Source organism: Zootoca vivipara, chromosome 2 (genome assembly GCF_963506605.1).
Source record: "Zootoca vivipara chromosome 2, rZooViv1.1, whole genome shotgun sequence".
Classification (NCBI taxonomy): Eukaryota; Metazoa; Chordata; class Lepidosauria; order Squamata; family Lacertidae; genus Zootoca; species Zootoca vivipara.
The window spans coordinates 82,838,502-82,851,765 of record NC_083277.1 but is presented as its reverse complement, the minus strand read 5'-3'; the positions used below and the strand labels follow the sequence as shown (position 1 = coordinate 82,851,765).

Here is a 13,264-nt window from a genome sequence, read left to right as displayed (position 1 = left end):
CACCATTCTAGTGGATCATACCTGCCAATTGTCGTTGAGCTCCTTCACCTGCTGCTGCAGTTCCCGAAAGGATTTCGTAGCCTCAGACTCCCGCACTTTCATAGCCTTCAGCTCTTCCTGAAGGCGAGCCACATTGTTTTCATCTGGAAGCAAGCTATTCTTCTGCAGAGGGAAGAGGGTTGGTGATATGGTTGAAGCATTTCAACCCACTCTGGTGCCCAAAAGTCTAAAATTCTGAACAGTGCAATCAGGAAAACCAGACCTCTTTAAATATCACACACGCTACCTGGAGTCCCAGGATGAATATACCCAATAAGTTCTGATGAGTTTTGTGCGGATGAATCTCACCCAACATTGCTCTTTCCCTGCTATCTTCCTGTGACGACAATTTCTCCTGAATGCATCTTGATCATGATAAAATCCGTATTTAAACTGCCCTTGAAAAGTGCAGTTTCCAACAGTTTTTCTGCAGGAAATTACTGATGCAACCTCAAGGTGTATATTCAGAAAGGAAGACTAATCATAGAAGAGCAAACAAGAAAAAGTAATCTCTTGACTTTTCCTTGCTGAGACTGATAAGTGTAAATTCACCCCCCCATAATGCAATCTTAATCAACATGGGCATTGCAGAGAGGTCTGTATCAAGCTTTTGGCAGCTCAGGCCCTACTAGCCTAGGCTGCTTTCTAAAACATGCATGTTTCACGCTAGTCCTTTTAGCCAATGCACCTTCTCCATGTCCAGCACTTTGTCCTGCATCTCTTTAAGCGCACTCAGGGTCTCGGACTCCTGCAAACGTGACTGTTCCAGCTCTGTTTCCAGGTGACTCACGAACTCCTCAGAGTAGCGGGGATTTCCCTGCAAACAGGATGAGAAACGTTGATAAAACAAGAGTGGCTGGGACAACCCAGTTGCATGGGCGAGTTATAAGTATATTATTATTATTATTATTACTACTACTACTACTACTACTACAGTTCCTAGATGTTGCTACCATCCATAACCCTTCAAGTAACAAATGCCACCTCCAATGTTTTCTACAGTTTTTACTGCAGTGGTTGAGTGTGTTTAGCAAAATGCACTTATAGGGGGAAGAAAAGTAGGCAGGGAGATGTTTAACATTTCTTCCACTGACCCTACCCTCATGTCAAATTTGGCCCATGAAGCAGATCCTGAAAAAAGATTTGGCCTGTGGAGCCAAAAAGGTTCCCTCCCCCTGCACTAGGAAGATGCAGGTATATTTACTCAGTGCACATTCATGTTCTTAGTGACCAAAATATGGTAAAACTAATTTTTAAAAACCCATGAATTTGAGTGAATTGAATTCTCTGTGTATTAGCAAGAGAGGGAGGGGTGGGGAAAATAGGGGCTACTCTGTACTTCTTGGGCCAGGAAAACCACCAAACACCAAACCAGTTTACTTGTACCTCTTTAATTTCACCCCCTCCCCTGGCCCGGGCTGCTTCATTTGTGATGCCCATCACCTGCTGTTCCTGCAATTGCCGAATAGTGCTTTGAGCCTTCTGCAAATTCTCGGTTGCTGAACTGCACTGTTGCTTAACCACTGCCAGTTCTCGTTTGATGATGTAGTTCTCTTCAGCCTCCTGTGCACGTGTAACTTGGCCCTGAAAAACGAGACAAGAAGCTATTATCTCAAGATAAACACATCCATGTATCATTTCTCTATGGGATCCCAGTAGAGGATGGGCACTCTCCTCCACTGCATCACTATGAGAAGCAATTCCATGTCCCAACAGTCCCTTAGAACTGGGAAAAGTATTATCACCCCCAACCCTTGGCTAAAGTGTGCAAGGTGATCTTGAGATGATGTATGAAATCAAGCAGGAGGAAATGTTGTTACAATGGGTGTCTGGGCACATGTGTGATCTGGTCATGACAAAGAGATAACGTTTCTAAATACCCCAAATGACAGTGCCCGAAAACAGTTGGCCATGGAACTGAATGGAAGGGAGGCTACCGTCGACTTAATCTTAAAAGGCACCCAGGACCTGGTGCAAGATGCAAGTGTTGATGAGCCAACTGGGTACTGTGACGAGTGTTATCAAATTCAACGTAGATGTAAGTGGGAAATTGCCAGCAAAGTCCAACAGTTACATTTGACTTCAAAAGAGGAAAATTCTCAAAAATGAGAAAACTGCCGTTCAGCTTCCTTTTTACCAGTCAAGAGGGTCAAATCTCTCAAATATGCTTGCAAGTTCTTCAAAACTATGACAGAAGCTCATCTAAGGGATGTATAGGAAGGCGTTAGAGGCAAGAAGTCTTCCTTCAGAAAATGAAAGTCCTGCCCAAATGTGGAGAGCAAAAAGCAGCATGAACTTTGACAAAACAAAACAAAAAAATTATTTATTATTTATACTCCACCCATCTGGCTGGGTTTCCCCAGCCACTCTGGGCGGCTCCCAATAGAATAATAATAATAATCAAGTGATAAAACATCAAACATTAAAAACTTCCCTAAACAGGGAAATGCGAATAAATGCAAGCAGACAACAAGGGATGCAAAAGAAGAAAAGTTTGCAAAGTTTAACATTAAGACCAACAAAAAAATTGAATACATAAAAAGCAGGAAACCGGGAGGCAGTTGGACCTTTAAATGATCGGGGAAATCAAAGGAGTGATAAAAGAAGAAAGTGAGATTGCAGAGGAGGTGAATAAATCCCTTCATTGCAAATCTGTCTTCATTGCAAAAAAATGCAGGGCAGATCCCTGTGCCTGAACTGAAGCAAACTGGTGAGAAGAGGTGGAGTTCTAGGCATCACTGACAAATTAAAACCAAACAAATCACCAAGTCCCATTGGTAACCACCCGAGTTCTTGAAGAATCCTTCGAACAAAAGTATATGGCTTGTCCCCAAGATCAGTCTTGTATGGAAGAGTATAAAGTGGCCACTCTAACACCATTTTTTAAAAAAAGGAGTCCAGGATGGATCTGAGAAATTATTGGCTTGTTAAGCTCTCCACCTTTGACAGGTCATTTTGGCAGGTCAGCAGTGCAGCTAATCCCAGTGGCACTGATCAGCAGAGACAGCAAGCTCTGCTTGCCAAGGAACGATCAGGAGAGCACTTTAAAGCTCCCCATCTTTACCTGCCCCACACCTGACATCACATATAGGGCAAGTGGGTGTGGTTTGGTGGAAAATAGCCTTCTTGGCAGAATTAGAACTGTTGCTACTGTTCTTTAGGCTGCAGTTTTCCTGTCTCACTAACCTTTTAAAGTCCTTTGAGAGTATCAATAAACATTTGGATAGGTGTGACCCAATCAACCGTACGTACTGTACTTAGTCTGACAAGAAGCATTTGATCAAAGTTCCTCACTGAAGACTCCTGAGCTTAGCAGTCATGGGGTAAGAAGAGAGGTCATTTTATGGATCAGTTATCTGGATAAAGAACAGGAAGCAGAGTGTTGGGAAAAATGGACAGTCCTTCTCACAAATGAAGGATGTAAGAAGTGGAGTCCTACAAGGATCAGTATTGAGACTTGCCCAGGTAGATGGCCCAATAAAAATGCAGACTTTGTGTGCGGCAAATGTGAAAAAGGCAAATTCCATGTTAAGGAGCAGGGACCTTCATAATGCCCTCATACAAATCTGCGATGCGACCGCACTTAGAATACTGTGTACAGTTCTAGACACCACACCTCAAAAAAGTTATTTGGTAGAACTGAAAAAAGTTCAAAAATGGACAACCAAAATGATGAGACTGGAACAACTCCCTTGGGGGAAAGATTACAACTCTTGGGGCTTTTTTAGTTTTGAAAATATGGCGAGTTAGGTGTGACATGACAAAGTTATATAAAATTATGCACACAGAGTGGCTAGAGATACGTCTCTGCCTGCCCCATAGAATACCAAAACCCAACATCATCTAATGAAGCCGAATATCAAAAGATTCTATAAGAGACAAAAGGAAGTCTTTTTCTCACAGTACATAGTTTGCAACCACAACATATATAGTAATGGCCTTCAATTCAGATGGTTTTAAAAGAGGTTTAGACATATTTGTGAAGGATAAAGTGATTAATGGCTACTAGCTATGGTGGCTGGATTGCTTCCAGTATCGGAGGCTGCACTTTTCTGAATGCCAGCTGCCAGGAATGCTGCTGTGTGATGCTCTGTTTGTGGCCTCCTCATAGACATTTGGTTGGCCACTGTCAGAATAGGATGCTGGACTAGATGGGTCTTTGGTCTCATCCAGCAGGGTTCTTCTTAAGAGGGTTGGTTTTTTAAAAAGTGGTAAGCAGAGTAGCATTAATTACCATACCGGCTTCCCAAAGCATTGCTCCAGCACTAGCCATACAGAAAAAGGATTGTGCGTGTCGGTTTTGCCCCCATTTTTATTTCGCTTGGTGGACTAGGGAGTGCACCAGTCTTTTAACGCCACATGTGGTTAAGTCCATATGACATCACGAGTTTTATGAAGGGGGGCTGCTGCTTTGAAAGCAATCCTATGCAAAACCCTTTGCATGTGTGCAAAGCTAAGCTATCACTTTACTGAAAAGGCTAAGCTAGAATCCATCTCTCTGACACAAAGTGTTTTAAATGGAAGACTTTGATACATGTGTTTTAAAAGGGCAATGTCCTGAAGGCATTTAAGCCCAGAAATGCTATCATGCTTCTCATTCCAGTTGTGCAACACTGCCCCCCAAAAGACTTCCAACTCCCCCAAATCTACACAAGGGCCATTTAATACAACCCCCAGATGTACATGCTCTGAAAGGGCCTGTTATGTTACAGAAAGAAGGTTCTGTACTCTTAGATTCTGCTTGGGAGGCACAGCCTGAAGCAAGGGTTGGGGAGGGCCAAAGAATTCCATGGTTTTCTAGGCGCAACTGTAAGAGATGTGTGCCTTATTTGTTAAAAATTGTAATTCCTAGAAACTGTAATATTTATATGCCTTATGTCAGCATAAGATATGAAAACATAATGTTCCAGGAATTTGTCTTTCCACAGATCCTGTGCCATCAGCCATATTGTGTATACTAGTAACAGATGTCCAGTCATCGAAAGCAATTCGCAAAATCAGAGAATACCTGTGGGCAGAGGCAGAAAACCGATTAGGGGAAACCACGAAGCTCACCTTCTGCCCTTGAGAGGCATTTGTGACTTCCCCATGGACAAGGGGGCAAATGGACTGAGGGAATGTGAGCCTCCTTCCTCTTCCCAAGCCCACTACGTCAGCCTCAACACCACACCAGCTTTTCTTCTCTGAATAATACCATCTGCATTCATCATGGTTCCTCCCCACCCCAAGTCTTTTCTGGCTGGCGAAGATCTTAAGTAGGTCCTCCATCAGACTTAATTAAGAACCACTTGGTGAGTGTCTGGGACCCATTAGAAGCAGTACAGTGTCTAATTGGAAGCACTGCTTGCTTTTGTAAAATAGTTACCCTTGGCTGTACATCAATGTGTGTGCTGATGATATAAATATAGGAGGGCATTTTCTGTGGCAGTCGTGGAATTCCCTCCCCCACAATGGTCTGCCTGGCAACTTCACTGCAGTTGTTGCTGAATACAGAAGATGTGCCTCTTTCCCCTGGCCTTTGACACTCGAGAGATATTTTAGGACCCACACAATTTCCGTGACTGTAAATTGTGGTATTGAAACAGCAGCAGCTGAGGAGTGCAAACACAGGCAAATGTGGGGAGGATGGGTTAGCTTTGAGAGATCTTTTAGAAAAGATCTCCCCACCACCCCTTTTAGTGCCAATTGGTTGTTGACTTCCGGGATAATGGCGCCAAGGCAAGCTCCCTCTAAGCCTCGTCTACGTGAGTAAGAGCCTTTATAACAAAAACACACTGATAAAGAGACTAAGAAGAGACTCAGTTCAGGAAATAATAATTACTAACCTGCAGTCTTATCAGCAAAAGATTATGGGAGCTGCTGGAAGGGCTTTTAAATCTCCACCCTTCTGTAGCTTCTCAGACTAACTGTGAACTCTTTAAAGCCGTCACAACCACCCTGAAACTATCAATGGTTCTGACAAGGCAACGCTATAAAGAACTGGGCATATCACCTATATGCGTCGAGGATGCCCCTCCAAGGAAAAAGCAGACTAAGATTCCTACTTTCTTTCAACCGAAAAATGAAGGATTAAGAAACTTAGAAAAACCCCACCTCCGCCCACACAAATGGTCTGTAGACCACTTCTGGAACAGGAGGGAGGATAAAATAAATGATAGAGGGGTTGGAATAGACCTGGCAACCGAACTGCAACAAGCGGTGCTAGTAAATGCGGGACATGAGAGCCAAGTTGCCCACTCAGAACAAGAGCCAGCTTGTTGTTGAACAGTTGGCTCTGTCCTACTTTATTTCATTATTAATTTCTGCAGTGAGAGAGGGTTGGAGATGTCTATAGACATCTAAGTCTGGGCCAGAAGCAATAATATGGGAAGCTATATGAAAAGACTGACAAATTAAGAACTTATTGAACTAAATTGCAGGTACACATGTAAGGAAGCTGGGGGTCTGATGAATTCATAGACAGGGCAGTCCTTTTTGCGCTTTCTTGCACTAACAGGACAAGAATCAGTATTGACAGTTGCCTGGGGATTTGTGTTTTACATATCATGCCAATAACCCCAACTTCAAGCAGTGCTGCTAGTACTAAAATCTAACAGATTCTGATTCCCATGAAAAACAGAGTTCAAGCCTAATCCTGTTTCTTGACCCTAAGCACAACTTTATTCAATGGCATGTAGCAACAAGTAACTGAACAGGATTATTTTAGAATAAGGGTTAAACAGGCTGTCCAAGGACCATTCAGTGTTAACGCTGAACAGCTGAATACTTCCTATTTGTACAGCACAAGAAAGGACCCGTGACAGCAATAAGAACACAGATGAAGAAAAACAGCAAGTATTCTTATTGGGAAAGAATGGTGTTCTTAGAAAATAGGAGAGGGAGTCCTTCCCTTTGATCAGAGCGTTTCCCCATGCGTGGAAATCTGAGTGTGGCATTCTCACAGGACAAGCACAGTCAGATTCTACACCGACAGATGTGCCACCACTTCTTCTTTTTAATTGAATGGGCTGCATCATTTGTCAGTATTGGTGTTAGGTTGTGCCACTTCCACAATCAGATGCCAGACCTTGTTTGCAACTTCTGAGTTTGCACAGTGTTCTGGGCATATACTAAGCTTCCCATTTCTGTATCTCAGTGCAAGGAAAGAACTGTTGTACCCCCCAGGGCGGATTTGTATGAGTTGCCTCTCTGCCTGCAGGCACCTGAGGCAATAATACAAGAGGAGTCCTGTAGTATAAGTATAAGCAAGTCAAGGTGATGTTAAATCATCCACATAATCTACCTTATAATTCTAAACAACTCTTAATTAATTAGCAAAAGTATTTTGTTCAAAAGTAGCCCAATGTGAAGCACTAGTTGGAACTAATTTGCTATAACCGCTTTGCCAACAAGGTGCACTCCAGATGTTTTGGTCTATTACGGCCATCAACTCTAGCTATACTGGCTGGGGCTAATGGAAATTTAATCCAAAACATCTGGAGGTGTTGGTGAAGACTGTGTTATTAAGAACCTCATTTTTCAGAATCTTGAAGGTTTTATTCCCATGTATTTCCACACAAAATTCAGAAGCAGATGTTTAGCTAAGAGCAGTTTTAATTATTTTAGTCCCTTCTCCTTACAGCTATAGTTTATATATTGTCTTGGAAGAAAGTTCATCCACAGATTAAAAAGATAACCATGGAGAAACTTCCAATATCCACATCTACAGCCCGTTCAGAAAGCTTCCAACGCAGCTGCAATGCCCTGCAGCTTTAATAAACACTTATTTCTTCTAGGACTGTGCAGAATAAAGGATGATGGGCGTTCACACTGAAGACATGTAATTTCCAATGGAAGCAGAATCTCCATAAAGAAAGTAGTCTGCGTGCTGTTTCCCAGATAGATGTGATATCTATGTAAGAAATTAGATATCAAGTATACCACAGAAAATGTTTTTTTGTGCAGTGATTTTCACACAAGGGAGGTGTTGTAGTGTCATGGTTGAGGGCTACATTTTTAAAGTCTCTATAACACTGTATCCTAAAACCAGGTAAGTCAGCCAGAACATTGTTAATTTTGTTTCTGTTAAAATAATAATAATAATAATAATAATAATAATAATAGATCTGCTAAGACCCAGAAACTTTCAGCCAGTTTGTCAGCATCGTTCTAGCTAAAAGCCAATCAGCAAACAGCGATGTAGAGAGCTACAGCTTCAGAGCTCACATCCTTAGCTGTATAAAACAGGAAGGATTGTAGCATCATTAATATCACAAGATCTAATGGATGCAATTTGAGAGTACCCCTTTAAATAATGTTACGGGTGATTGAAGAACCAATACAAAACTGTTAGTTTGAACTCTTCTGGGTGGAAGTGCCAAGTAAACCCAAACACAAAGATAAGGCTGCAAGTGGTTTTCCTGTCCTGGAATGAAATGTTACACCAAGAGGAGAAATAGAAATAAAAAAAGGTTGTACCATACCTGGATCAATCTATCTGCTAAAGCAGCACTCTCCTACAGACTCAGAAGAGGGAGATCCAGACAAGGAAGGAAAGATGAAGGAAAGAAAAAGATACAAAAGCAAGGTCACACACACACTCTATAGCTAGAAGCACAGAAGAAAAAAAAGAACCCAACAGAGCCCAAGTAGAGAACTTCCATTCCAGAACAGTGTCCAATCCGCAGCGTGACACTTCCCTTTGTGGAGAAAGCAAGGCACATTTTATGCATGTGCTTTGTGCCTGTCCACAGGGGAAGGCAAACAGATATGGATTCCCTCAAGAAAATCTTGCCTTGCATTAACTTCGCTCCAATATTGCAAATGCTGCAGCAGCCTGTAATTTTATTGCCCATTAGGTCGATGGAAGAGATCTTATTTTAGGAGTCAAACTTGTGTGTTGTCCATTCTCCAATTAGCCAGACTCCCTGGAGTTGCTGGCTCTGGGCAAGTCTCCAAGATCTCTGTTAACAGTACATCAAAACGGGGCCAAAGAACTTCTGTATTTTTCATGTAAAACTTTAATATTTAGCACAAAATAAAGTCATCTGAGGTATATGGCATAGCATAGCTGAAAAACAACGAAAGATTCAATTGCCGCACAGTGAAGTCCCAATAGCAGGCTTGGACTGTCCAGAATATAAGTTTTTTGGGATGGCGATATAATCATGTGTCTGCAGCTCCTGCAGTTTACTTTTTCTGTCTTAAAGAGTGCAGGCAGCAGATCACCAAGGTGTTGCCGCTTCTTCATCACCAGCAAAGGTTGTGAGAGAGCTAAGTAACACTGCTTTGGACATATATTACTCCCTACCTTCTTGAAATAAAAACATCCTCAGCAGTCTCTGTGAAGGTACGCAGCAGAGACTAATGGCTAGCGCCCTGAGTAGTGTCCACAGTCAATTGGGACAGTCGGTTGTGTAAAGCCTCATTTTTGGTGGCCAAACTAGTCTGGAAGCGGAGGAAGTGAATTTTCATGCGGCCAGGTACTCTCCTCACCTTCTCCAGGGTCTCAATTCGCTGTTTCAGAAGACGGTTCTCAGAACGGAGCCTCTGCAAGCAAGATCAAAGTCAACATGCATTCTAATCTGTAAGAATCAGCTTTTGTTAAGCGATGGCCAGCATGCAGAAATTATGCTGAAATCCTGAACACCGAGCTAGAGCCATCTGCACAACCAGCTGATTGAATAACCAGGAAGCAAGAATTACACCAGAGAAAATGAGAGAGACAGATCTAAAGTTCAGTAAGTAGGAATGCTTTTTAAAAAACCTAAGGTACACTGAATGACACAAAAGGAGCCAAGGTACGTGAGCACTTGAACTTTTGCAAGAGTTTCTATAACAGCAGAGGACACAATAGAAAGAATGCAAGCCCCGCAGCAGACAGAAGGACCAATATACCAGGGGTACAAGGCACTGCTATGAAACAGCAAAACAATCTATGTGATCTGACCATTGGACAACACTGCACACCCTTAGGATAACAGTGTCTTGAAGCCTTGCACTGGAAGAACAAAGAGTAAGTTGACTCGCTTTTTTGGGAAAGGAAGCAAGGGGAACGCCCATGTTTTTGTTCTATATCTTGCCATATGTGCAAGACAAGTGCAGGAATGTACAGGGGAGGGAGGGAGGGAGGGAAGGAGCTTACCTTGATTTCAATCTGCTCTTCCATCTCTCTGTTTTTGATTGCAGTGTATTCCTTCTCTAGTCTGCAACACAGGCAAAATGCAGTTCACCCTGATTCTCCCTACAGAACGCCAGCGCTCTGGAGATGCTCTGAGAGACAAGCCTGATATGATAGCAGCACACCTGTGCATTTAATGCCTGATCTGCCCCCATCACATTGAAAGAAGTCTATTTGGGTTCGAATTTAAGGAACATGGATAATAGGCTTATGGGTAATAGGAGTTTAATCTTTCCCATGCTTGCCAGTTAATTAACTGGCACTGCCTGCCTTGTCTATTTTCTCCAAGCTAGGCTCATTTCTGGTACAAAAGTCTGGGCAATGAACTGTAGGAAGGTGAGCAGCCTGTGAGTTAAGCTCCCTTCACCAGGATGCCCTTTTCTGCTCCTTTAACCAGATCCCAACCCGTTTTCTATGCAAAAATCAGATTTGCTACAGTTGCACCCAATCTGGCTGCTAGAGAAGCCAAGGACTGGAATAGCTAACCATCCATGCTGGACAAACAACTCCAAAGTCTCCCGGGTCATACTTCATCATTACTAAGTGACACAAGGCTACCTGCAGTATTTGTCGCATGATCAGGAGACTTTTAAACTTCCAATTAAGTCAGTAAGGAATGGTAATATATGATGCAGCTGCATCCGCTAGCAGTTAACATATTGACCCTAAAACTGGCTGTGTTTCTAGTCTCCCACAACAGGGTATTTTACACTCACTCTGTACCAAGGCCAAATTGCCTTATCCCTTATGTGCCCACTCAAGTGCTTTAATCTGTGGAACTGGCACTATTATAAGTGTCACATAATGCTTGTGAGATCTTTTCATGTAACAGCAGCAACACGTTGTTCCCACCTGCCTCCTGATAATTACGCAGGCACCTTTGCTGGACCCCCCCCCCTTTTGCACTTGCACAAGCATTTTGTTTTGGCAAGCCTATCCAGATACACGATACATTTAATCTTCTTGCTATTCATTTTAACGATATTTAAAATGTTTCATTGCTTTTAACTCTTAGTGATTTTAACCTTTCTTGTAAAAAGCTCAGGTTTTTTTTATTACAATCAAACAACATAGAATTTCTGTTTGATAAAAATAAATAAAATAGATGAGACCCCAGTTTACAAATAAGTTAAAAGGCAGCCAGGATCTCCTATCTTTAAAGAGATTTGATCTTTAGGATGTAAGGTACACAAAAAGCCACACCATGCTCTTTCCAACCCCTGAAATTTATCTTAAATTGAGCGAATGAGAAAACACAGGGACCGAGCAATGGGAGCTCATCCCGTCACGGGGATTCGAACCACTGACATTCTGATCAGCAAGCCCAAGAGGCTCAGTGGTTTAGACAACAGTGCCACCCACATCCCTTGTTTACATGTGATTTTGTGGGTGTTCTTCGTAAGCTTAAAGTAGGATGATCAAATCCATCAAAAAGGACAAGCCACAGAAAGGTTTCTTGGTAGATAACCGTCAGTATTTTCATTGCAAATTCCAAATCTCCACATACACTTACTGCCAATTAGAACTTTGTATCTTAGCAATTAGTGAGAGTGCCATGTTTTAGAAGCACGACACAGGAAGAGTTTCTGATCAGATTTAGTCTCCCCGTTTGAACTTTTGTTACAAAGGTTCCAAGTTCTCTCTTCCCTTTCCATTAATGTTTAAAGACTCCGCTGATTATACAGCTAATATAGTTGGAATGGGCTTAGGGTAGGAATAGGAGTTTATTTTTGACTGGGTCAATTTGCTTAACTTGCACTTTAATTACGTTGATGTGTGATTGTAAAGGGATTGTTAAAATTCATGAAGCGCACAAGTAATAAACACACATAAGATTGAGTTATTTCTGGAAAGCAGGGGCAACATCCAACATGATGCTGTGCGAGTGGATTCCTCCTTCTGCTCCTCCACCCTGCAGCCTCCTGAATGTCCCAAATCCTGCTCGGGGGGGGGGGGTCCTTCCAGCCCTCCAAAGCATATTTGGTGGGTGTGCAGAGGGCTGTAGAGGGGAGAAGAGGAAAGGGTAGTTCCACTGGGCAGGTGGAAGTCTGTTCTGCTAATGTGTGGACACAGCAGGGTATCACCTCAGGTGTTTCGTGTCTACAGCCAACAAAATTTGGTGCTACTTTGTCCAAGTTTCAGCAACAGTCCATGACCACTTCTCACAAACACTATCTGGTGAAAAGGCCCCTTTTACGTGCCACCAATCGTAACAGAAAACCCTGCATCCTCCAAGAGAAATTCTTCCCTACTCAGCTTTCTAAAGAAATCGGCAAAACACACACATGTATGAGATATATGATAAAGGAATACTTACCGCTTCATTTTCTTCGGGTTGTATTTGACCTGGTAAGCCTTAAAGATCAGCTTATCAGGGCAGTTTTCAAACTGATGAGGAATCACCTTCTGGAAATACTGTGAAAAAGGCAACACTAAAGTCAGAATGCGCTTAGGATGCATTCCCTGGTCAGCAAACCTGCTTCTAACGTCCAGCTTAATTGTATCTACTCCTTCCCAGAAAGCTAAGACAGAGGGAGTGGCTACTCACTTGAATTTTACCTCTTGAGAATTACATAATCTAGCATTATGGTCTGGAATGGAAGTGGGGGGGGAGCACTCCTGACCACATTCGTTTTAGTGCATTAAAAGCACTTTAGAAACGTTAGCTCTTCCCCACCTCAAGGCACATGTGCAACACACCAAACACACAGGCAGGCCTCCAAACAGGCTGCCTATAGGCTCAATCCTTTGCTCATAAGTGTTTGACAGCACCTCCTAAAACAGTGTCGAAGCAGCAGTGAACAGAAGCAACGGACAGCAAGGAACTGTCACCTTCAATCACCACTGCTGTCACCAGCTGGAGTGGGGCCCTTCTCTGCTCTCGCAGAGGCCCCCAGTGCCAACTTCTTTGTGAGAAGTGTCAGGACCACCTTCTCTGGTATGCATGTATGATGTATGATAACTGTCCCCGATTAGACCACTTGATGAGACAGGAGTGAGAAGAAGCTGGCAGATTCCAGCTAGGCCCCATTCCCTAAGGCCAACTTCTAGGAAGGCTGGGTCACT

The 13,264-nt window shown here is 42.8% G+C and overlaps 1 protein-coding gene across 5 annotated transcripts in view; it reads right to left on the bottom strand.

Annotated features, from left to right (window-relative positions):
* EVI5L (ecotropic viral integration site 5 like) overlaps window positions 1-13,264 on the bottom strand; it is a 49,409-nt gene that overhangs the window by 10,458 nt on the left and 25,687 nt on the right. For 2 of the 5 annotated variants that reach the window (XM_035104850.2, XM_060271757.1), the window contains exons 9-15: window positions 12,516-12,613; window positions 10,163-10,223; window positions 9,514-9,567; window positions 8,502-8,534; window positions 1,483-1,623; window positions 728-856; window positions 22-162 (exon numbers count right to left, since the gene is read on the bottom strand). In XM_035104850.2, coding sequence (XP_034960741.1) covers window positions 22-162; window positions 728-856; window positions 1,483-1,623; window positions 8,502-8,534; window positions 9,514-9,567; window positions 10,163-10,223; window positions 12,516-12,613 — 657 coding nt within the window. The remainder of the gene's footprint in view (window positions 1-21; window positions 163-727; window positions 857-1,482; window positions 1,624-8,501; window positions 8,535-9,513; window positions 9,568-10,162; window positions 10,224-12,515; window positions 12,614-13,264) is intronic. The other 3 variants (XM_035104853.2, XM_035104856.2, XM_035104854.2) reach the window with 2 other exon arrangements.